This window comes from Bos indicus, chromosome 23 (assembly GCF_029378745.1).
Source record: "Bos indicus isolate NIAB-ARS_2022 breed Sahiwal x Tharparkar chromosome 23, NIAB-ARS_B.indTharparkar_mat_pri_1.0, whole genome shotgun sequence".
Classification (NCBI taxonomy): domain Eukaryota; kingdom Metazoa; phylum Chordata; class Mammalia; order Artiodactyla; family Bovidae; genus Bos; species Bos indicus.
Window position 1 is genome coordinate 22,351,802 of NC_091782.1, and position 24,361 is coordinate 22,376,162.

At 37.7% G+C, this 24,361-nt stretch overlaps 1 protein-coding gene across 1 annotated transcript; it reads right to left on the reverse strand.

The window, feature by feature from the left end:
- Positions 1-15,491: 15,491 nt before the first annotated feature.
- On the reverse strand, positions 15,492-17,024 carry PTCHD4 (patched domain containing 4). Its single transcript, XM_019985424.2, has one exon. It carries the CDS (start codon positions 17,022-17,024, stop codon positions 15,492-15,494), a length of 1,533 nt encoding a protein of 510 aa, XP_019840983.2.
- Between the last annotated feature and the right edge of the window lie 7,337 nt (positions 17,025-24,361).

Genomic DNA, 24,361 nt, shown 5'->3' on the forward strand with positions numbered 1-24,361 from the left:
ATCTCCCAAATATCTACAGAACCTAAGAAAACTTCATGTATGCTGAAACCTGTGTGGTACAATTAATAAAGGATTTTCTGCCACAAATAATGTCATACTGTTTCACCAACATAAATTACATTATTTTGGAGAAATTCTAATAAGGATAAACTAAGGCATGAGACAAAAAGCAATAAAAAATTAGAATAAGCAGCAAGACTACACTTCACTAGCCATGTGAGTTGGAATTTCCGTGGTTAGAATTGAATAATAAATATTTTGGTGTTAAAGAAATAAAAAGAGTTCTAGAATAACAAAAATTTAGAAGATATTTCTTCCAGAAAGAATGATACAGCAAATATCAACTGTACAGAAAAATGCTTCCTACATTTCTTCCTAAATTGATTAATTTAAACTACAAAATTTCTTCTTAATTCTTGCAGCCATTAGAGGACTAATGATCTCACAGAATCTGTAATTTAATTATGAGCTTCTGTTTTGAGGAGTAATAAATGAATCACTAATATGAGTTTGGGAACAGCAGGTAAAATACCGATAAATTATTCATTTTGCGGGAAGAAGAAAATGTTCCTGGGCATCAGATGATATATTTAACTTATATTTATGTCGGGCTAGCTTTGAGTGCTTGTGGACATAACACTAAAATTCCAACTGAAAAGGTTTCAGGCAGAAGCTTTGAGCTCCTTGGCCAGGAAGAAGTAGCATAGTGATTTCTCTTATTTTGGACAATAATCTTTCACGTTTTCAGTTATAAGATAGGATATGAACACACTTCCTGCTGTGTCAAAGGAAATCATGGCTTTTGTTAAAATTTAAGCTACTGATAAATATTTAAGGAAAGGGAAAGCTGACATTAATATTACCTGGCAAGGAATTCATAGGCTAGGAACTTTCTAATTTTTCAGTAAGTCTACCCTGACTTGGGCTTCCCTGGTGTCTCAGCCGTAAAGAATCTATCTGCCAATGCAGGAGATGCAGGTTCAATCCGTGGGTCAGGAAGATCCCCTGGAGAAAGAAATGGCAACCCATTCCAGTATTTTGCCTGGTAAATCCCATGGACAGGGGAACCTGGTGGGCTACAGTCCAGGGATTGCAAAAGAGTCAGACAAGACGTAGCAACTAAACAACAACAACAACACTGAATTACTTCCTAGACGATGAGATACATCCAATGGCTTCAACTTTGTGATTGAAACACCAGAACCTTTCCAGGGCCTCCTGAAACTGGTCCACACTTTGATCTAATTCCCTCCTTCCCTTCATTCCTGCCTCCTTCCCTTTCTTCCATCCTGCCTTTCTTCCTTCTTTCCCCAAATATTCATTGAATGCCTAATATAAGCCTGGCACTGTTCTAGGGTACTGAGGTCATAGCAATTTGTAGAGCAGAAAAAAACCTATTATCTATTTATTTATGAATAAATACCAGGAAAAAAAGGGAAGAACACTTATGGCTAGAGAGTGGATAAAAAGCATTCAAGTTAGTGTGAACAGCGAACACAAGAGGACAAAGGGGATTGTGGCCAGAGAGGAGGCCAGGGAGGAGGAGGCTGGGGACAGGTTGGGTCTGGTTCCCTCTATCATGCATCTTCCACCAGCAAGAATGGCTGTAGGGAATGGGATCCTTGGCTTAAGCAGGTCCACTGTGTTCTTCAAATAAAGTTGCCTTTCCTTCATGCACTTATTCCCCCTTAAAGCCAACAGGCCTTGATGCCCAGATGCTCTTAACTTTAACTTATGGACCATGTGAGTCATTGTCAACCATTTTCTGTGTTTTATCACTCAGGACTGTTTCCCCTATTAGCATCTTCAAATAGATCCCAAGCAATTTAGGGGAGAAACCACGTAACACCTTTCCTCTTTTTCCGTACACTGCCTAACACTGTACTCAAGGTCATTAAAAGAAAGGAATACATCAAATGATCTGTTAATTAGGAGAACAAGAAGAAATCCACATTTCAAAAACAAAAAATTCAGTAAATTTTGAGGATGTTGCCATGGAAACGAACAACAACAAAGCACTAATAGGTCAAAACATAATTGATCAATTTCCAATTTGTCTGATGATTTATGTCATTGTCCATCCTAATCTAGGGATTATGAATTTGTAGACTCTTCTCTTGTGCCTTGTAGAAAATGGGGTCTTTCTTTCTTTATAATAGTACTGCTATCCATTCTCCTTTAGTCTGCCATCAACTATAATTTTTTCCTCTGAATTTATATCTCCAGTTCCCCAAGATACTGTTACCAAGCAGGATGAGGGTTGTCAATGGAGCAGAGGATTACAAATATATTGGATATTTAAGCTACTGAGTAAAAGTCCACCAGACCACTAAGTTATTTGAATCACTTGCCACTTGCTTGAGATTACTTCCTTAGGTTACGGACAAAGAGTGGTAAAACACTTTCATAAAACACTTAAAAAAGATAAAACACTTTCATAAAAATGAATTATCTCTCTTGTGGTAAGGTCTTTATGATTTTTTAGACTTAAAATAATTTTATACACGTTTTTCACCAGTTCTCTACTGAAGAGAGTAGAGTTCAACTGAGAAATAAATGACATATCCAGGCCCAGTTGAACAAAGAAGAAAAGCAGATGCTGTTTGATGCCTCTCAAATTATTATGTTAGTGGAAAATATAAATCTCAGATTAATCTCAGTCCAAAGCTTGAGATCTCACAGTCCTCCCAGTGCTAAATTTTCAACTAGACCAGCGTTTTGGAGCTTCAAGTGAAGAGAGAAAAGCTGTCCCTCCATACATAGATGGACTCTTCTTTAAAAAATTAGTCAAGATTTCTCTTTTCTGTGAGCCATCCTTCTGAATATGTCTTAGTCATTGTCACACTGGATAAAGTGAGCGGAGGTGGCAACAGGGCAGGAATGATTCCTCATTAACATTCTTTGGTAATGCTTTTTCATAAAACAATTTTTCCTTTTTTATTTATTTGGGTTTTTTTCTTATCTGCCTCAGTTTTGGCCTAACTGGTCTATTTATCAGCTTTTCCCCCTTTTGGATGAAATTATGAGTTTTAGAACTTGTTTATACTTTTAGTCACTAACTTGTTTTAGTTTATTAATAGCGATTAAAAGGATTTACACCCTCAAAGGTTTTATCTTCTGCATTGTAAATAACACAAATCTATTGATTAACCTGTCCTGGCTTTTTTATCATTTTGTTCCAAACTCATCTAGCACTCACTTCCAGCAAACGAAACAATTAATAAAGTAACTGCTACTTATTATGGCAAACAAACTTTGTCTAAAAATATTGAACAATTTTTAGGTTAGGATAACAGTGAGTAATTGATAATTCTGGTCTTACCAATGTTTCATAATACAACTGTTGGATTAAAGCAAAGAGTCACTTTCCTCTTTTTATAAAAGACATTAAAATGTTCCTCTGAATTATTTGAACATTTTTTTGACCCTAGGATAGGACTTAGCCCATTAATTGGCATATTAAAAGTGCTTACTAAATGTTTGTTGGATGAATTAGTGAGGGATATGGCTGGTTCATTATGCCATTTTACTTTCCAAGCTCCAAGGTAAATGCTCAAAGTTTCAGTTGTTGAAAACTTTCTTCCAATCAATAATTATTTTCTGTCCCTGTGAACTTTTAGTTATGGCTTCCTCTTTCTAAAAAAACCTGAGTTCTCTAAATATTTAGATATAATATGTAAAGAAAAACTATTGGAACATAAGTTAAAAGATCTTTTACTTCTAGAGGCATTTTGGATGTGACTAATATAAATTTCAGAAATTCTTTATCATATTTTATGACTGGGGGGGGCCCTTTGGGGTGTTTCATGGTGGTGGATTTTCTTAATGAATTTCTTAGTGAAAGCCATTGCTTTCACTAATGGCTAAAAATACATCCTCAGACTGGCATATATCAAGTTCAATAGCTACAATATTGAGACCAAAGATCTCATTCATTTTCAATCATTTTCAACATTTATTATACTTATAAATTTTAGTTTAGCTGTTGCATTCCCTCTTAAATTCTGCATTTGTTTTTTAGCTTTTTTTTTTTTTTAATCATCCCCTATCCCTGTCCTTTGTTATTTTACTTCATGTCAAATCACATTCCCTTTTACTTCACTATTAAGATGTGTAAAGCTCTAGGTTCTAGCATTTCAACTTACTAGAAAGGCTAGTGAGTTTTGACATACCTGAAATTCTTCCCTTAAATGGGGCCTTATTCCCATGTAACCAGCTGTACAAGAGAATTCCAGAGACATTCATAAATCAGCTCTCACAGATTGAGATTGTTCAATAACTCACTTCTCATTTGGTCACAGGCAGACAAGTCAGAGGCAAGTGATTTTTAATTTAATTTTTTCTCCGAATAAATAGTGAGTATCCACTAAGCGGAATGACCTGTATGATCTACTCTTTGCCACATTAGCTGCCATTATTAAAAGCAGTAGGAAAAAAAAAATAAGCGAACATAAACTATATCAGACAGGAAGACGTGTTATGGTAAAATTTAAATTGTGATATGACAGACTATTATTAGAAAAGGGATTGTAAATGTTTTCACCACAAAAACAAATGGTAATCATGCGATGTGATGGTGTTGACTTATGCGAGGGTGGTAATCATTTTGCAACATTCAAGTGTGTCCAATCAACACACTGTTCACCTTAAACTTACATAATGCTATCTGTCAATTGTATCGCAGTAAAGCTGGGGAAAAAGCAGTAGGCGATTTCAACTTGTTGCACATATAAATAATAAGTGATTCTTTTCCTAAACTTTACCTCCTGCAGATATGTTCACCTGTCCAGCTTAATTTTGCCAAGTTCTTATTTCACTCCTTTCTAGACATGCTCATTCTTACCAAAGGAAACATGTTTTAATTACTCTAAGGAAAATTATTTTAGAAAAAAATTGAATAGGATAAATGCAAAATCAATTACTGATTGAAATATTAAATCTGGATAGGAAATGGCTACTGAGTATATCAAATATTTCCAGACAAAATTCTGGGCATCTTGTTTGAAAAAATATGAAATGCTAGATAACATGAAATGTTATTAGAGTTCTCTGGTTATTCATGCAAATGATGTCACTAATGAAATCTACAATAACAAAAGTTCTGAAGTGGATTGAAGTGAAAGTGAAAGTCGCTCAGTCATGTCCGACTCTTTGTGACCCCATGGACTATACAGTCCATGGAATTCTCCAGGCCAGAATACTGGAGTGGGTAGCCTTTCCCTTCTCCAGGGGATCTTCCCAACCCAGGGATCGAACCCAAGTTTCCTGCATTGCAGGTGGATTCTTTACCAACTGAGCTATGAGGAAGTGGGTTATGGATTATTAATTCAGTATAATTTTCACATCAGGTTAAACCTGGTAAAATATCAGTTATCCATGTGTTCCCTGAAATGACATTACATTATTCATTATATACAGTGGACTTGGTATTCAAAGATAGAATGTTCTTGGCTTTAACGACTTGACAATGGTGCTGACAGTTCATGAATAATTTTATCCAGATAAGGAGCTGTATTATGTGCAGCCTGAGGGATGTGCTTTGTCTGTAAGCCTGGGTACCACTCTCTGAGCCCCAGCTCTGAGTTCTCACATGGTAAGAAAACTTTTGATTGGATGAAACTTTTGTAGTTAATGTTCCTACTCTAATAAAATGTGAAGAAACTATGGCTTTCCAGTAGTCATGTATGGATGTGAGAGTTGGACCATAAACAAAGCTAAGTGCCGAAGAATTGATGCTTTTGAACTGTGGCATTGCAGAAGACTCTTGAGAGTCCCTTGCATAGCAAGGAGATCAAACCAGTCCATCCTAAAGGAGATCAGTCCCGGGTGTTCATTGGAAGGACCGATATTGAAGCTGATGTTCCAATACTTTGGCCACCTGATGCGAAGGGCTGTTTCATTTGAAAAGACCCTGATGCTGGGAAAGATTGAAGGCAGGAGTAGAAGGGGACAACAGAGGATGAGATGGTTGGATGGCATCACCGACTCAATGGACATGCATTTAAACTCTGGGAGTTGGTGATGGACAGGGAGGCCTCGCGTGCTGCATTCCATGGGATTGCAAAGAGTCGGACACAACTGAGCGACTAAACTGAATGAAGTGAGATGTTTTAGACAGAATTTATTTGAACTGATGATAAATTACTTTAGATTTCAAGTTAATACAATTATTAGGGATATTTAGGACTTCCCTGGTGGCTCAGATGGTAAAACATCTGTCTATAATGTGGGAGACCCGGGTTTGAGCCCTGGGTTGGGAAGATCCCCTGGAGAAGGAAATTAAAATCCATTTCAGTACTATTGCCTGGAAGGCCGTCTGGCTTCCCAGGTGGTAAAGAAAGTGCCTGCCATTGCAGGAGACATGAGGTGTGGGTTCAATCCCTGGGTGGGGAAAATCCACTGCAGAAGGGCATGGCAACCCACTCCAGTAATTTTGCCTGGAGAATCCCATGGACAGAGGAGCCAGGGGGGCTACAGTGCATAGGGTTGCAAAGAGTTGGACACAACTGAAGCAACTTAGCATGCATGCAGGCATGCACACAAAGGCCATCTATTTCAGTAACACTTCAGTGATTTACACATTATAAAGATATTTGTAAACTTAGAGACTTATAAAATATATGTTTCAAGAATGCCAAGGTATCTTGTGTTTGCTTCAAACCTTAGCCTAACCAAGTAGGAATCCTTGATATATACTATCATGGTATTATTTTAAATGCTTGTATTATATTTTTAAAGGGTAAATTTTATAATTTTTAACCTGTAATTCAATAAAAGATTGAAGTATAGTTGTTATGTTACACTATGATGTCATGGGATGTTATATTTAAGAAGTTTAATTCCTAGCCTAGAAGAATCTTTCTCTAAAGAAGAGGGAGCCCAAGGATCTCACTGAGGTTAGAGGACGAGGTCATGGAACATGACATTCTGTGGGGCATTTAATATTAGCGATAAGAAATGAAAGTGAAGAAAGTGAGTCTACGAATATCCTAGTTAGAAGCATGTGAGCCTGTGACCTAGAAAGAACTGGTGAAGTTAATGGACCCTCATAACAAAAGAGTAAGCACCTGTATCATCTATCACTGTTTTAATATGCTAACTGTTCCCTATTATGACTAATGGAGCCAGACTTTTGTTGTTTATAAAATAAAAGGTCAACATAGCCAGAAATACTGTGAATAATTTTGCCTAATGGTATTATAATAAATATAACTGAGTTGACATTTTTGCAAGTAGCTAAGACTGTGTTATTTTTCTTATGATTTTTACCTTTAGACTTCAGATCACACAGTTCCTAAACAAAGTAATCTTGAGAAAATTAAAATTATTATATCTCTGTGCACAAGTATGAAAACAATGAAATAAACAAGGGAACATTTGCAACATAATGTCCTTTGATTGAGTTAGGAGATTAATTATTAAATATATGTTTGCACACGTAAACCTATTGGGAATAATTTGCTATTTCTTTATTTTTATTATAGTCAGAAAAATCTGGTTTATAAATTATTTTTTTGCTTAGATAGAACTGAGATAAATTTTGATGACAGACCCTGGAGACTTTTGAAGACTTACATGGAAATTCTTGCTTCTTAGTGAGGTTTAAAAACTGGGCATTCAGGCAGTTCCTGATTTTGAAGATATGCTGGAATGAGAATACAACTTAGGAAATATACATATTTTTTTTTTTGACATTGACGTTTTTGTTCAGAATTCTTTTTTAAACTTTCCTCAGTAAGGAGCTTTAGTTTTAGAGTCCAAGATACAGAATTACAGAGAAGAGAGCTTTAAATGGCTTATTAGTTTTTTTGCACTATTTTAGAAGTGATAAGTGAGGTTGTTTTCATGAACAACAGGTGGTAAGAATCTATATGTCACAGAATATTAAACAAAAGAATGTTCTTACAGAGAAATATGTCTGAAAATGCTGGTTTGCCATTAGATAAGTATCTAGATAAGACATTAGAGTCTCACAATTTCACACTTTCTATCATTATCCTTTATTTTGTTACAGAAATTAGCATTTGATTAGCTAGGATTCAGAGCAAGTGGGTTTTTGTTTTAGGAAAAGAAAGGAAATAAAAGTCCTCAACGTTAACTCTCATTCCTACAAATTGTCTATGCATGAGTGGAGAGTGTTTCTTACTAACAGTTTTCTCTTCACTGATTCTAATGTTTCCAGAAGTGACTTCTGTTTCAGAACTCCAATTTAGCTAAAAATAATAATAATGGCATCTAGTGAAAAAGAAAACCCAAGCGCAGTGCCAAATACTGGCAACTTCATCTCTTTCTGTTTGCTTAGGGCAAACAAATAAGAGTTTTCCCTCCATGGATAAGAAGTGCACTTGGATTTTTTACTGAAGATTCCACAGATTATTTGATTGTGCACTCACTATGTGGACCACTGCCTCATAGGCAATGTCAGGTTGCTCTCTTTCTGAATCACGTTTTGAGATGTCTGCAGAGAGATACCAGACAACAGTCCTGAGAGATTTCATATAAATGAATATTAGTAATCAGAATGCACAAGTAGAACTGCACGTAGGGTATCCCTTTCACATTTAGTCTAGTCTAAATTTACAAAGGAAAAGAGCATCAAGAAGAGCTGACAAATAATATTGCTTTGTGGCTTTAACACATTGCCATTTAATCAAAGGTTGCCTGCCATTTTGTCTTTTAGTACCCTTTTGAGGTAGCTTGGAGAGATCGCTGCCCTTTTCAACTGAGACAGATTTCCTATTTAAGAGCAAGAAAATCTATTGCTGAAAAATATGCATAATTAATGGGGAAGTATAATAAAATTGTTGCTTAAACTCTGCCAAAACTTTGAGATAACTTGCACTGGTGAGTTTAAAGTCTAATTTATCAGCATCTAGCACATTTTATGTTTGAGAAAAAAAGGTGCCAGAATTTCCTGACTCTCCCTCAAAAGAGATGCCACATACCACAGCAGAGCATATAGGAATATGGCAGTTTGGTTTTCTTCCAGCTTTCTTGTGTCTACCAATAACCAGTGAACCAAACAGAATGATGGAAGGTATTACAATTTCAGTTTCCAGGGAGAGATTCTGTTGACTGTTTTACATGAAATAACCTAGATGTTCCCCACAACATATTGCAGGTTGGCTGTACAAAAATGCAAGTTAATAAATTTATACAAGACTGAAAGGTACCACATTTATAATAATCTTCCCTTGTCCCTTACTGATGGCAGTCTTTCTAGCTCCTCCTAGGATATTCTTCAGTGAAATTGTCCAAAGCATTAAAGTTCTTATTTCTCCACTGGTTTGACAGAGCCCTTCGTGTAATGCTCTAATGACTATGCAAATAGAGGGAAGTGAAGCCATGCTATACTGTCTGGCCATGCCATTAGCAATATGGGAAATCAGAACACAGTGACATGTGACTTCTCAAGACCCCAGTTCAGAAACGTACAAACATGCGACATGGAGCAGGAACCACACGTAACCAGTAGGTGTTCTTATCTTTTTGTTTCTGAAGTTTCCTTCTGATTTTTAAGACTTCATAAATAGTATGACCCATAAGAACTTTCTTAGGGAAAACTTCAGCTGGGAAAAATAGTAGGGACTGACTTTACATAATTTATAAAAGTGAAAATTAGTAATAATTTTTAATAAATACTTTGTTATATTAAAAAAAATCTCTAGCTTTTAGAGCTTCACAATTGAAGGAGTAAGCCCATTTGATCTTGACAACATCTTTAGAGCTGCAGAAGATATTTGATATTATCTGTAGACTAGTCAGCTATACTATTCCGGTATCTGATTTTTTAACCCTATATACTTCTCTCTTTTGGGCTTCCCTGATGGCTCAGCGAGTAAAACATCCACCTGCAATGAGGATCTTCCTGGGTCAGAAAGATCCCCGGAGAAGGAAATGGCAACCTACCGCAGTATTTTTGCCTGGGAAATCCCATGGACAGAGGAACCTGGTGGGCTACAATCCAAAGTGTCCCAAAGAGTCAGACCCAACTAAATACACATGCATGTGCTTTCTCTTTGAATCATTTTCCATATCATGAGAAAAGCAAGGAACTTCTCTAGCAGCAACAGAGAGGCCCTAATTGAGTACAGAGAAAACGTCAACAAAATATTCATTATATGTCAAAGATGCACAAAGTCAGAGCAATGCCAACAGCCTGCCCAGATAATGCTTATCTGGGTACTAACTGGAAGCTTGTTTTCAAGGAGACAGGCTAGTATCCCACTTTCATTCACAAAATGATCTATGGTTCTGATTCATGCTTGGAAATTCAGGAGCACTTTACCTGCAAAGGTCAGGTTATGATTCCGACAAATGAGAAGGTAATCTTCAAATGGAGTTTGTTGGTATTTGTTCAATTTTGCTAGCAGTTAAGAATCTATAGTTTTGAGGCACCATGCAGTTCTCTGTGCTATATCTTAAACTGTAAAATATATGGAATTTTCCCACCTGTTCTCTGCCCAGTGTATAGACATCTTAATTTTTAAGCATGAGATATTATTTCTCAATATCCTTTCAATCTTATTTCAGTTGCTGCCTGATCTAGTTCCACAACACTTCAAGCACAGAACAACATCCTCGCCCTTCCAACTAAAACGTGATGGTGGATCAAACCTTGGCCATTTAGTTTAGAAATCAAAGCAATTTGCTGTTGTGATATCTATATATAGTCCCTCCTGTGCGGAACCTGATGCAAACAGGCTTTTTGTCCTCATTCATGATTTCACTGCTCTCATTTGGTAAATATATTTGCTGTCATAATTCTGAAGACAAACCAGTAGAAAAATATTTAGCTCATTTCCCCTCTCTACAACCTTTTGGCAGATCACTGCTTAAAAGATTGGGATAAATGCCTGAACCACAGTGATGATGCTGAGTTTTATATTTAGATTGAAGATGGGGAGATTTCAAGGGCATGCCAATTCAGCGCTGGATAGGTTTTGAGTCAGTGTCATAAAATTTGTCACCATTTTTTTTGTTGTTGTTTGTAAGACAGAAAAAGCAAGAAGTGTCTTTGCTTTGTTTGTTTTTAAAGGGAATGAAAGTGCTCCTAAGTCTATTTTGGTATAAATGACAGTTTTCAGGCTCACATTTGAAAGGATTATCAGTACCATTTGCAAACATCAACAAAATAGACTGAACAGAAGGATTCCTCTAGAAAGAGGTCAGGGAAATGACTGAGTTCCCCAGTTTACAGGAGACAACACCTAAATTCCATTCTCAAGGCATGACATGGTTCACTTTGAGATTAGCAAACACAGGACACTAAGGTGTGCTTAATCACTGACTAACATAAAATCTGCTGTGTCCTTTACCTGGAAGCCGGACGTACTCTCCAGGATTTTCCAGAGGACATTCTAGAAGAGGTTGCTGCCATTGACACCCAGGGAGGGCAGTTTTTAAACTGTTCCTCCTGGGATGGAAATTTCTATGAATTTTAGGTCCTTGGGACCAAAACCTACAAGGCATTTATGAATAGGTGATAGAATTTTACTAAAAGTTGCAATAACCATGAAAATAGTGTCTTTAAAAGTCTGTGTACTATTAGTAACAATGCATGCATAGTGCTAGGCATTCATAACTACTTGGTCATAAAAATATATGACTGTAATTATAATATTTACAGTCAACTTATAAAAAATACATGTAATTCTGAATGGCAATAGTTAATCCCTAGCTCTAACCACAAGCCTAGGAGGATCAGCTTGTTATGGGAAAGTGCAATGGGTAATTACAAAATGGACAAAGCTTTCATCCTCTTGAATTCAACAATCAAGAATGGCTATTAGGGCATCACAGGAGCTTCATTTATCATAATTCTTCTTCTAATCTCACAAGGTAAAACCAAAAAGTCCGTGGAAATAAATAGGAATAAAATGGGAAAGGAACACTCACATGATACAGCCACAGTGGAGGATAATTCTTTCATAGAATATTCGTGCACAACCTTCAAAGAGGTTCACTGGTCCCTGAAAGAATTCATGGGATGACATTTAAGTATACTTTTCATTTAAAAAACTTGTGCAAGGTCTAAGTTGGCATATGATTATCTTTAACGAATAAGAGGGAAAGAATCTGTTAGCCAAATCTCTTTTCTATCATTTAGGTGAGTACCTCTTTGAAGCTTTAGTAACCATCATGGAGAGTGCAGCTCTTACAGTTCTCTCTAATTCATATTTAAATTCCAGTGGGAGGAAACAAATCCACATTCCAGTTTAAATTCAGAAAGGGTTTGGACTTTGGTTTTTGAGACTTTAAAATTCTCTCACTTTAAGGGAAAAACCATGTTTCAGCAAAATAAAATATTCTACACATCTGAGATATTTCCCATAGCTTTCTTCTTTTCTAGGACTCGATAGGTCATCTTCTAGAAGTAGAAAAGTTCCTAATTTGAACACCATCAATATTTCATAAATGGACTAAGGACAGTGGGAGTAAACTCGAAAAACTTGAAGAGTTGCACACCAGCTACTGATAACGGCAGAGATTTGGTGTCACTTGCAAATCATGATCTATTTTAGGATTCATCTTGGCATTCAGTGAATGGAATTCTTGGAAATGTCTGTTTCACAGTGAGGTTGGGAGGTCAGATGATGCTCAGTTACATTCTACATTCTTCCTAGACTTAAATAGCTTCCAAGGACTAAGTTAGGGCATTTTGTGTGGTATATTAACTCTTCCAGAACAAGAAATTCCATTTCAATAAATTATTGCTGCAGTTCACTAAAGAGTACCATGGTGTCCTGGAAAAGATAATGTCCCTTCCAAAATTCCACACCTCTAGTCACTTGAACGATGAGAAATTCATATTTTTCTTAGTCACTTTGATCCTTGAAGATCTAACCTAAAAAAGAACTGTTTTCCCTGTCCAAATAGAGACTGTTTCAATGATGGGGGCATGATATTAGAACTGCCCCAGTGGTGGGGTAGCTATACCACTATTCCCACATGCATTTGGCAACTGGCATGCTTGATCCTTTCTTTATAAACCAATCTGCCAATCTTCTTTGCATGTGGAATTGTCTAAGGTAATTAAGAAGAAAAAATGACTCAAATAAGCAAGCTTTTTTAAAAGTTGGTAAAGTAATGGAGTATGGCACAGTTTACAAAGAAATGGACTGATAGCTAATGGGATTTCTCAGCTGATGACCTCCCATCTTTTGAAAAGGATGTAAAACCAATCTTCACAAATGATGAGCCAACTGTGAAAGAAGAGTCCCGTCTCCTCCATCCAAACACTCAATGCCTCAAAAACTTCCCTTTCAGATATAAGACCAAGGTCTATAGGTCTGCTAGTGTCAAATACCAGTTCATCCTAGCAGAGCAGCTCAGGAGGCAAAAGGCTAGACTTATCTGCAATGTGACGTTACACATAATGTATGAACAATAATCTTATGTCATGGCAAGTATTTTCCATACTCCATCTATTGCTATTTTCCCCACATGAACACAATCGAGAAGACATGGATCATTTCCAATAGAAACCCAATAACCTCAAGGTAGGACGAAACAAACTCCCCATTTAATAAAATGAAATTTAGTTAAATGAAAAACATTTAACCGTAAAGAAAGAGTTCTCCTTTCCCTTAATATTCAGGTAAATCCTTCATTTGTAAAAGTATGCTCATTTGGTTGTTTCATTACTTCATTCAGCTACCAATTTCATTTTTTTAAAAAAACACTGAAATCAGAATAGAATGGTTTGCATCTCTTTTCTGAACCTGAGTCCAGAAGCTTTTTGTTTGTTTGTTAGAGATTTTAATATTCTAAATTCATTTAAATTATGCAACCAGAGTTGGTGCAGAGAGTAGTGCTCTTCCAGTTAAAAGAATTGACTAGCAGATTTTATGGTCATTGGACATTTGTGAAGTCCTACCTGAAAATTCACTGATTTTACAGCTTGACATGGGAAAAGGCATTTTCTAGTAATTTTCTGTGACAGGAAGCACAGCATTCATCCAAGGAAGCACCCAACAGTTTGAGTCTATCTGCTGGGGAGCAGTTGTAAATTTTAACGCAATGAAAACATTTACCTCAGTACTTTTTTTGAGAGAGAATTCAGCAGCAGTTACAGTTACTATGTCACTCATGGAGAGCAACAATCACCCTAGGAGGCAGGCCAACCAACAAGCACTTTTCAGGTCACAAAAAAAATGATATCGCAAGAAGCTACATAACAATACTGCAGTAGTTATAGAGACCACTACTGTGGTGACCATGGCCTGGGTTAATGTTCCAAATATTAATGCAAGGAACACACTAGACTTTATAGGATTAGAATATTTTTTTTTTTTTAACACTAAGAACCAGTTGAGGGGACATGATGGGTGGCGATGGTTCATTTACTCTATTTCATTCTGCAACAAGTTTCCGAGTTACGTTCACTTTCTCCTATGTTCATTACCTATATTCCAAGGCAGTATATTTTCACCATCTAAAATGAGAATATTGTAACCATGGAATACCTCGACTTTCTCTCTCTCTCTCACACACACACTTGTGCACCGTTATACACATTTGTATGGACAATACATGCTCATTTGCAGTGGGTGAGCTCGCTAAAAGCAGCTAAATCAGCCTTCCCAAATACAGAGAACCATTTTAAGCCAATAAAAAGCCATAGTAACTATTTAGCATTAACATGAGATTTGAAACCTTGCCCCCACGGCAATGAATTCGAATGCCTTTTGTGTTTTTTTCATCCAAAGCAAGAATCTCAAAGATTGACAACATGGTGTATGAATCTAATGGGCCCATATCTGTTTATTTTGCCTAGAGCACAGCTGAAAAATGCTCTTGCTGCTGCACCACTTGAGTTGATGTAGAGTGGCCATTAACATATCCAGATTTGGCTAAGGCTGATTGGACTCTCTAAAGAAAGCCCAGCCCACCTGCAAATGGGCACCTCCCTCCACACAGACATCGATGTACACTAAAGACAAATCTATGTATATGTATATATGGCATATATACATATATATGTACACATAAAATGAGTCAGGAAGTCCTTTGGTTTAGACAGGATTAGATGTGTACTTCCCAAATGCATAGGTTTCCTTTGACCAACCTATTCAAAAAACAAATATGAAAAGTGCCACGGCAATTTTGATGTTTCTGAAGTCTTCTCTGATATTTGGAGGCCCCCATCTTCTCTACTCCATCTCTCCTAAGCATTTTATTTTTAAAAGTAGCTGTTCCTTTGGCCTTCTAACACTCCGTCGATTTGTCCGTTCCTTGGAAGAGCTCTTAAGATCACATCCAGAAACTTGTCTTTAGTGGAGAACAAGGTTTCAAAGAGCTTTTTACCCTTCTTTGAGTCCCTCTTGCCCCCCTGGAAGTGGACACCTTGACGTGTTATAAATAATTCACTCTTCATCTGACTTGCCTTGTTACCCCTGGCCAGCCCAAGCAGCTGAGGTCTGAGCTTTATCGGCCCTGCATCATTGTGCAATACTGGAAAAGAAAAATAATCCATTAGTCTACACCCTTCATACGGTAGTGACGTGATCAGGGTTCTCTTGAATTTCTATGCATTCAATTTCCTCTCTCTCCTTTCGTTTGGCACGTTTCTTTTTCTTGTGGTGCTTTTTAGAAGGGGGGAAAAAGGTTAGGAACACAGGTAAGATAACAAAACAGTGCAGAAGTGTGCAACTCCCGGTGAGCAGCAAGCATTTGAACAGTGTGAAGGTCAGGTTCGAAGGCACAAATAGGAGGGGGACCAACCCAATAAGAAAAGAAGTAACATTTTGCAAAATGGCTGTCCCATGCTCTTGAAGGGAGCTTTTTATACATTGTGTTCGGGTGTGCTCAGTCGCTAGTACAAACGTGTAAAGCAGTGGTGCACAGTGGTCAATGGCAAAATTGAAAGTGTAGATAAGGCACAAGATAGAAATGCAATCCATGTCGACGTTCCATAGTGTCATTAAGCCCAGAACGCCCAGCTCAATTGAGGTGACGCTAAGAATTAGCCAGAAGTTTCCCAGAGGGTGGATCACTAGGAAAAAAGTCAGGATTAACACCAGGAGGACACCAAAGCCTGCAATCAGAACAGGCACGGTGACAGATAAGCTGTAATGGTCCATGAACACGAAGGAGGGGTTGAACACGATGAACCGGATGCTCTTTGACAAGGACAGAGGCCTCAACTTTTCCAGCACTTCTATGACTTCCTTCTGCTTGTCTCTGCTTGTCCGGGCCACCAGATACAAGCGAGAAGCAATGATGTTGCTTTCATCTCCTGCCTTGGAGAAGATGATATCGTTTCGAAAATGCTGGAATTCTGGCTTTTTTAAAAACGAACTTTGTAGGACACTAATAAAATCACTCTTGTTATTGGCACTGATGTTGCTCACTTTCAGGAACTGGTAATACTGCTCCACCCAGGACACTGCAGTGAACCCACTACAGAGTCTCCGAAGGTCCTCCTGGACACTGTTGTTCCAGTACTCGAGGGGCTCGTAGACGTAGAATCCTATCACAGGGCTGTAGTTGCTGAAATATTTCTGCTGAACCATGGCATAAGAAATGCTTGGGGAATCACTGGCTAGTAGATTGATGATGTTGGCTCCATCACTGATCTGCAAGCACCCCATGAAGGAGAAGGAGGCGTAGATGAGATAGAGGATGACCACAAATGGCTTCACATAGATATTGGTAATCCATTCATTGTAATGTTCACGGAGGAAGTGCTGAATAAAGTGGTGCTGGTAAGGGTTCGTCTCGTGATGGGATGTCTGTTGATGTCCATCACTCATCACTGTCTGGAACCACACAGGCTTGCGGTCCAGGTATTCTGCAGAAGGGATCTTACAGCAAAAGATGCTGTGGTAGCGGTTTTGCTCTAGTTGGCCAGCAAAGACCAGACAGGAGCCAAAGAAGGAGAAAATGTAGAAGTAGTTCAACAGGATGGAGACGCACATGTTCTGACAGAAGACCTTCACAGCCTCTATGTTGGTGAACGGGCTGGCACCCATGCCAAAGGTGATAAAGTACAGGGAGCTGGTCATGGTATAGGTCACCATCACGTCCGAATAAGCATCTGCTACCCTGTCTTTGAAGGGCAAATTCTCTTTGGTTCTCCGCCATCCAGATAGAAGCTCAAATACTCCTTTCGTTCCATGACCTAATTTAAAGAGAGAAGGAAAAGAACAATTGTTTTCATTGCTTCCTATGGTTCAAGTGGATTCTTTATAGCTTATCTATGCTAACCAGTATGTCACACTCTAATCTTCAAAGTGCTGTGATTCTCCTATCAAGGTCTCAAATTTCAGTTACATACCAGGATGTATTTGATTCATGTTTCTATTTTAGTCAAGTCCAAACTAATTGGTATTCTGGGAAAAAAGAATCATTTACTGTCTCTCCTATTAAATTGACAAATTATAAATGCAGTGTGACACTATTTCATGATTCCCCCCCACCCCCACACACATATTGTTTCTCTAAATGGATCATAAGTCATCAAGGGCAGGGGCTGTTATTCACCCATCTTTAAATGCTGCTTAACATAAATTCAGTGCTTGATCAACTGATGTATTGACCGATAGTCCCCAAGCTCCATCTCAAACTGACTTATATGCTGATTTGAGAAATTTTAAGGGGATTTTAAACACTTGAAAATGGCTTTAAATTGATTTTACAATGTTAATAATCTGCTTGATAGCCAAATGGCTTAGAAACCAATTCCTATAGATTTGATTAATTAACATTGGATGTGAGTCAGAAAAAATCTGCCAGGTCACACAAAATACAGAATAAGTCCTTCTCGGGGAGAGATCATAGCAAGCAGTTCCTCAGAGAGCTTTTATTCACAAAGAGTGGGTGATGACTGAATGTTTGACTGTTCCATTAAAGTGGGTGGAGAATGCTTCTTTTTAACCAGTTTCTGTACACATTTTGATAAGGGTAAACAGATAAAAGGTTTATTCAAGAACTATTCCTTGAGCACCTATTATGTGCCAGATACAGTTAGATACTGAGCTTTTTTTTTTTTTTTTTTTTAGGAGCTTGACAATTCTTAAGATACTACCCCTTGCTTCTTTACTAAAATAACAGAGAGAAAGCAGCTGGGAAATAAAAGTATGATACCGTATTTTGAATTAACCCTTTTCCCCACTTCTCTGGATTAGCTCTGTCAGTTATCACCCAGGAATAACAGCTGGAAACTTTCTGACTGCCTGGAAATCTTCATGGATCACTTTTGCTCTTGTAGGATTATCAACCCTACAAACAAACATTCTCTATGAATGGATACAAGCTGTGCTTGGGCTGTTCTCCAAGAAATTCATTAGAGAGAAAGGTAGTTTAAAGGCACAAAATGACCTAGTTTAAGCAATCCTAGAAAATAGACTTGTGTGGCACCTGGATATTGGAGCTATGTGTTACCCAATTCACTTAGCAGTGTTTTAACAAACCTATTGTAATGCTTAGGGTTTTAGCATAATCACTGATTTTGTGTTGTTGAAAAGAGTTGCTAATTGGTCTCTATAATGCTTCTACTTCTTTTTTAGTTTTATTTGGAGCTGCAATGCACACAATTAAAAACTATATTTCTCAGCCTGCCTTTCAGCTAGGGGTGGTTCACATGATGCACTTCTGGGCAATGCAATGAAATTGGAAGTCATCTAAGGATGCTTATTAGAAAATCAGAAGGGACTTTGTTCTAAATGGCATCATGAAGCCAAGGCCTACTTTCCTCTTGAATTCTCTTTAAAGAAAACAAAATCTCTGTTTGGTTAAGCCACTGTAATTGAGGCTATTATATGCAGCTAAATATTTTCCCAGCCAACAAAACTTTATAGGTAAGTTCACATTTACCAAAACCTCTTTTATGGGTATCTAAGAATTTTCATTTATAGTTAATTTGACTACAGTATGTATAGGTTTAATGGTATAAATGCTATTTTTTTATTTAAAAGACACATTGGTTCATTCTTCTTGGGAATTCTTTTTTTTATTAATTATCAACTGTTATTGCATTGGAGTTCTTTTTGTCCACAGTATAAAACCTATTCCTTCTCCAATGTTATTTCTTTTGGGTCTCCAGTCAGGAAAGATATGTTCATCCTAATGATTAGAAAGGGTTTTAAAGAGTACATTTAAGTATAAGGTTTTTTTTTTTTTTTTTTTGAGTCAATGATCTATTTTTTCTTGAAACTAATGACTAGCTCTACATCTATGTGTACTGAATTAAGTTTAACAATTCTGAACAACATTAATTATTCATTTCTGTCTTCTGTAAGACTCCTTGACCAAATGGAATACTTGTTCTCTAATTCTCTTGACAAAAGCATAATATTAGGATATTAATTAAAGTAATTAAAATCATTCTTAAATTAGAGGACTTCTCTTCTGAAATGAGGACTCTTGCTATCTTTGTAGTCACAGTGGGGAAAATGCTACCTGAGGCTATGGCTAAATCTGGCTTGTCTCTGCTTTTGGCCACTTTTATGGAATATTAGGTACATTATATAGGCCAGGTTGCTGCTTTATATAGTAGAAAGGTCTGTACGTGTGGGAAGATGAAGCTAACTCCTTTCAGGTCAAATAATCACTCTGTGATGAAGACTGAAAACACAACTTTGGGGATGGCATGTTTATCCCATTCACAGGTTTAGATATTTTACAAGGTTTTCATTTTTTCATAATTTTTATTGGAGTACAGTGGCTTTACAATGTTGTATTGTTGTTGTTTAGTCACTAAGTCATGTCTGACTCTTTTGTGACCTCAACCTGCCAGACCCCTCCGTCCATGGGTTTTCCCAGGCAAGAATACTGGAGTGGGTTGCTATTTCCTTCTCCAGGGGATCTTCCCAAGCCAGGGACTGAACCCAGGTCTCTTGCACTGCAGGCGGACTCTTTACCATTTGAGTCATCAGTTTTTACTATAAGCAAAATGAATCAGCCATACGTATGCATATATTTCCTCACTTGTGGACTTTCTTCCCACTCAAGTCACCACAGTGCATTAAGGAAAGTTCCCTGCACTACACAGTACATTCTCATTAGTTGTCTATTTTATACATAGTATTGATAGAGTATATATGTCAATCCCCAGCTCCCAGTTCCTCCCACCACCTGCTTTCCCCCTTGTTAACCATATATTTGTTCTATGTTTGTATCCCTATTTCCGCTTTGCAAATAGGATCATCTGTACCATTTTTCTAGATCCCACATATATGCATTAATATATGATATTTGTTTTTTTCTTTATTACTTCACTCTGTAGAGTATTCCTAATAATGTTCATTTGATTTTCACCATAATTAAATAGGTTTCACCATAATGAAATTCGAACTTTAGTTCAAATCTACTACCCGCTCAGCCAGGTAGTTCTCTGACTCCTTATCAACCTGCCTATGATCAGTCTTTCCAAGTTTTGTTCATGCTATTTTCTCTGCCTTTCAGTTCCTTCCCCTGATTGTTGGTTATGTTGAAATTCTACCCATCAGTCTGTTAATCCAATTCTCTTCTTTGTCTTATAGCCATTTCTGACAATTCCAGACATACTGACTTTTTTTTCTGTTTCTTAAACTCCTATTGCACTAATTTGCTACTCATTTTGGCATGCAAACGTGTGTTGTTTTGCTCTGGAACAAAATTATTTTCTCAGGACATGTTCTATCTTTTTGGTTGGATTGCAAATTCCTCAAGGTCAGGGAATGCTTTTTATATTACTTTTATACTCTGCAGAACATCCGATGAAGTGATAGATGCTCAGTAAGCTCCTACTGAATTCAGTTCAGTTCAGTTTGGTCGCTCAGTCGTGTCCGACTCTTTGTGACCCCATGAATCGCATCATGCCAGGCCTCCCTGTCCATCACTAACTCCCAGAGTTCACTCAAACTCATCCATAGAGTCAGTGACGCCATCCAGCCATCTCATCCTCTGTCATCCCCTTTTTCTCCTGCCCCCAGTCCCTCCCAGCATCAGAGTCTTTTCTAATGAGTCAACTCTTCGCATGAGGTGGCCAAAGTACTGGAGTTTCAGCTTTAGCATCATTCAAAAATCAACCTTCATTCTTGATTCTAGATGGGTCTAGAGAAATACTTCTTAATTATTAATTCAAAAATTGACAATGCATCTTTGTACCTATATTAATTGTGTTCAAAAGAACTATACACTTTAAATTCAACTCAATTCCAGACCATCTGAGGTGACGATGCATGAAATATACACGTGTGACTTGCCCCACTCAACAACGATGTGAACTAATTCCATTATATTGCTCCCTGGTACCCCAGTCCTAACAGTTCTTTGCTTTTGTCTCATTCCCACCAAAATCCTTAATCCTCAGCTAAGGCCTCAGTTTGTTTTATGAACAACAGTGTTCCTGTTCTTCAGTGGTGAAAGCAGCTAATACGCAAGTGGCTAACTTGCATAATATGAAAAGAAGGCTTGCACTCTTGTTAAGTAGAGATGTATGCCGTGTACTGTGAAAATACAGCTGATTCTCTCTGGGAGATCAGGGAAAGCTCCTAAAGGTGTTAGTAGGCAGAGGATTATGCCAATGGTGCTCTAGACTGATGGAATAACATGAATAAAGGCACAACACTTGTAAATTAAAGGAAGGTAGTTGTGTTTTTAACATTTATAATTGATTTTTTTTCTCTTGGCAGAGACAATCTATTGCCCAAATTGCATACTTTATTTAATGTTTCAAAAGAAGACTGCCAAACTTTGATCATAATTTCTTCCCACTATATTATAATAATATACATTTGCAAACTATATTAGAATAAAATAACAAGTATCTGTCTCACCTGGGTCATTATCAGATAGCTCACATTTATTTTGATAAAGTTTCATGAAAGAAAAGAGAGAGAACTCTTAGGAGTAGAAATAATTTGGACAGAATTGGAACTGAGAGAACGATGCAAGGATGGAAATGAATACAAATAAAATATTTGCATGTGTATATGTGTGTTGAATATTCCAACATTCTTCAGGGATGTTGTTGGGGAGTCCTCTTTCTAAATGAAGGAAAATGGAAGGATTGTGCAATAACCAGGAAAACTTAGCTGGATGCTTGCTAACATATCATATTTAACAATAATTTAATAAATTCTGCTACTCACAGTTGAGAAATGAGAAAATGAAGAGTATGTAGATTCTTATCCTTAGTCATGGCAGTGCAGGTCAGCCAGAGGAAATATTTTAACAGATTAAAATATTAAAATATTTAAAATATTAAAAAATAGATTTTTAAATTCTATTCTGTTCAGGATGGGGAGCACATGTATACCTGTGATGGATTCATTTTGATATTTGGCAAAACTAATACAATTATGTAAAGTTTAAAAATAAAATAAAATAAAATAAAAAAAAAGATTTTTGCCACCAAACACAACTCATTTCAGTCCTAGGTGAGGTGAACAATATTCAGGACTGTTTATAATCCTATCTGAACCCCAAGCAATCACTCTATAACAAATAAATACGACTTCTAAAGTGAGCTAAATCTTCTCTGAAAACTGATTCCAACCCACATTTTACAGGATTTCTCTAAACTCTGGCACTTCCAGTGTAAACTTTTACCCTACAGCCTGACAGTGCTACAGGGGATTCTCTGGTTCATGGCTAGACTGCAAGTGACTTCTTTTAAAGTAACGATTTTCTTCTGCAAATCTAATACAAATTTTACAGTTGCCATTTTAATCCCAAACCCAATCTTTCCAAAATCAAGAATTCCAAAGAAAACAGTTTTAACAAGGATAAAATCCAATCAGAACTATTGTAACTGACCCAATTACTGGGGTTTTCTTTGATATATTTATGGCTCTAATACACTTCTTGGTGGACTTCTGATTCTTCTTAATTCTGTTCTGAAGATGAACTGGCGGCTCTAACCCTTTCATTTGAACATGGTAAGCCCTCAGCAGGTCATGAGAGTTTGACATCTCCTATTGCAACAACATTAAAAAAAAAAAAAAAAAAAAAAGAGGTTAAAATAATACTCCTCACGACTCACTCCAGAGAAAGCTTTCTACATTTTCCTGAGCAGTTATTTCTGCTTTGGCTAACTACGTGTTCAGCAGTTGTGTTTGTGGAAATCACCACTGAGCTCTGGTGGGAAAAGTATTTTTATTAAAAAAAATTAATTTATTTTAATTGGAGGGTAATTACTTTACAATGTTGTGGTTTTTGCCATACATTGAAATGAATTAGCCACGGGTGCACATGTGTCCCCCCCATGCTGAACCCCACTCCCACTCCCTCTCCACCCCATCCCTATGGGTTGTCCCAGAGCACCGTCTTTGAGCTCCCTGCTTCATTTTGATTTTTTATTGGGCTTCTAAGCTATGCGAGCCTTCTAAGCTATGTGACATTTGACTTTGAATGCCAGCTTCCAGTGGAGGAGGGAATGGCAATCCACCCCAGTATTCTGGTCTGGAGAATCGCACGGACAGAGGAGCCTGGGGGGCTACAGTTCATAGGGTTGCAAAGAGTCAGACGCAACTGAATCGACTTAGCACACATGCACGCCAACTTCTGAATGCAACCTGGTTCCTATTCTCTTTCCCACCAGAGCTGAGTTGGCTTTTGAGGGCAACTCTGAGTTTATCTTTTCATATTTCCTTGCTGTAGGAACTCAGCGCTGCCAAGAGCTGAACTCCACTGCAGAGCCAGCACGTACATGGTGGCTTGCTTTCTTAGTCTCTCCCTCACGCTGGTATTCCCATTCTGGGAGAAAAAAACTCCCAGGAAGCTTTTCATTTTCTTCCCAATGCATTCTATGTCTTCACGTTTTACGAAAGGAGTATATTTTTGAGAAAGGGAAAAGCAGCCCTGGTAGCCAGATGCTGTAAAGTAGGTCTTGTTGTTGCCTGGAACTGGTCTGGCCCTCACAGCTAGGTTTAGTGTTGTCCAGTTGCCCACAGATGGTCTGGCAAAAAAAAAAACACATCAGACAGGACCACTTTGTGACCGGGGATAGATTGAAACAAAATAAGACCACTCTGTAATCATGATTGAGCACAGACAAAAGGCAAACATTGTCCAAAACAAAACAGACCAAACATCCTTTCATCGAGACTGGTAGGACTGATCGCTGCTTTTTCCTTCTTTAACATTTGTATTTATTTATTTTTGGCTGCACTGGGTCTTTGCTGCTGCACATGGGCTTTCTCTAGCTGCGGCCAGTAGGGGCTACTCTCTAGTTGCAGTGCGCAGGCTTCTCCCTTGCAGTGGCTGCTCTTGTTGCTGAGCACGGGCTCCAGGTGCATGGACTCAGTAGTTGCAACGAGAGGGCACAGTTGCCTCTCAGCATCTGGAATTCTTTCAGATCAAGGAGGGGACTTGTGTCCCCTGCATTGGCAGGTGGATTCTTAACCACTGGACCACCAGGAAAGTCCTGATT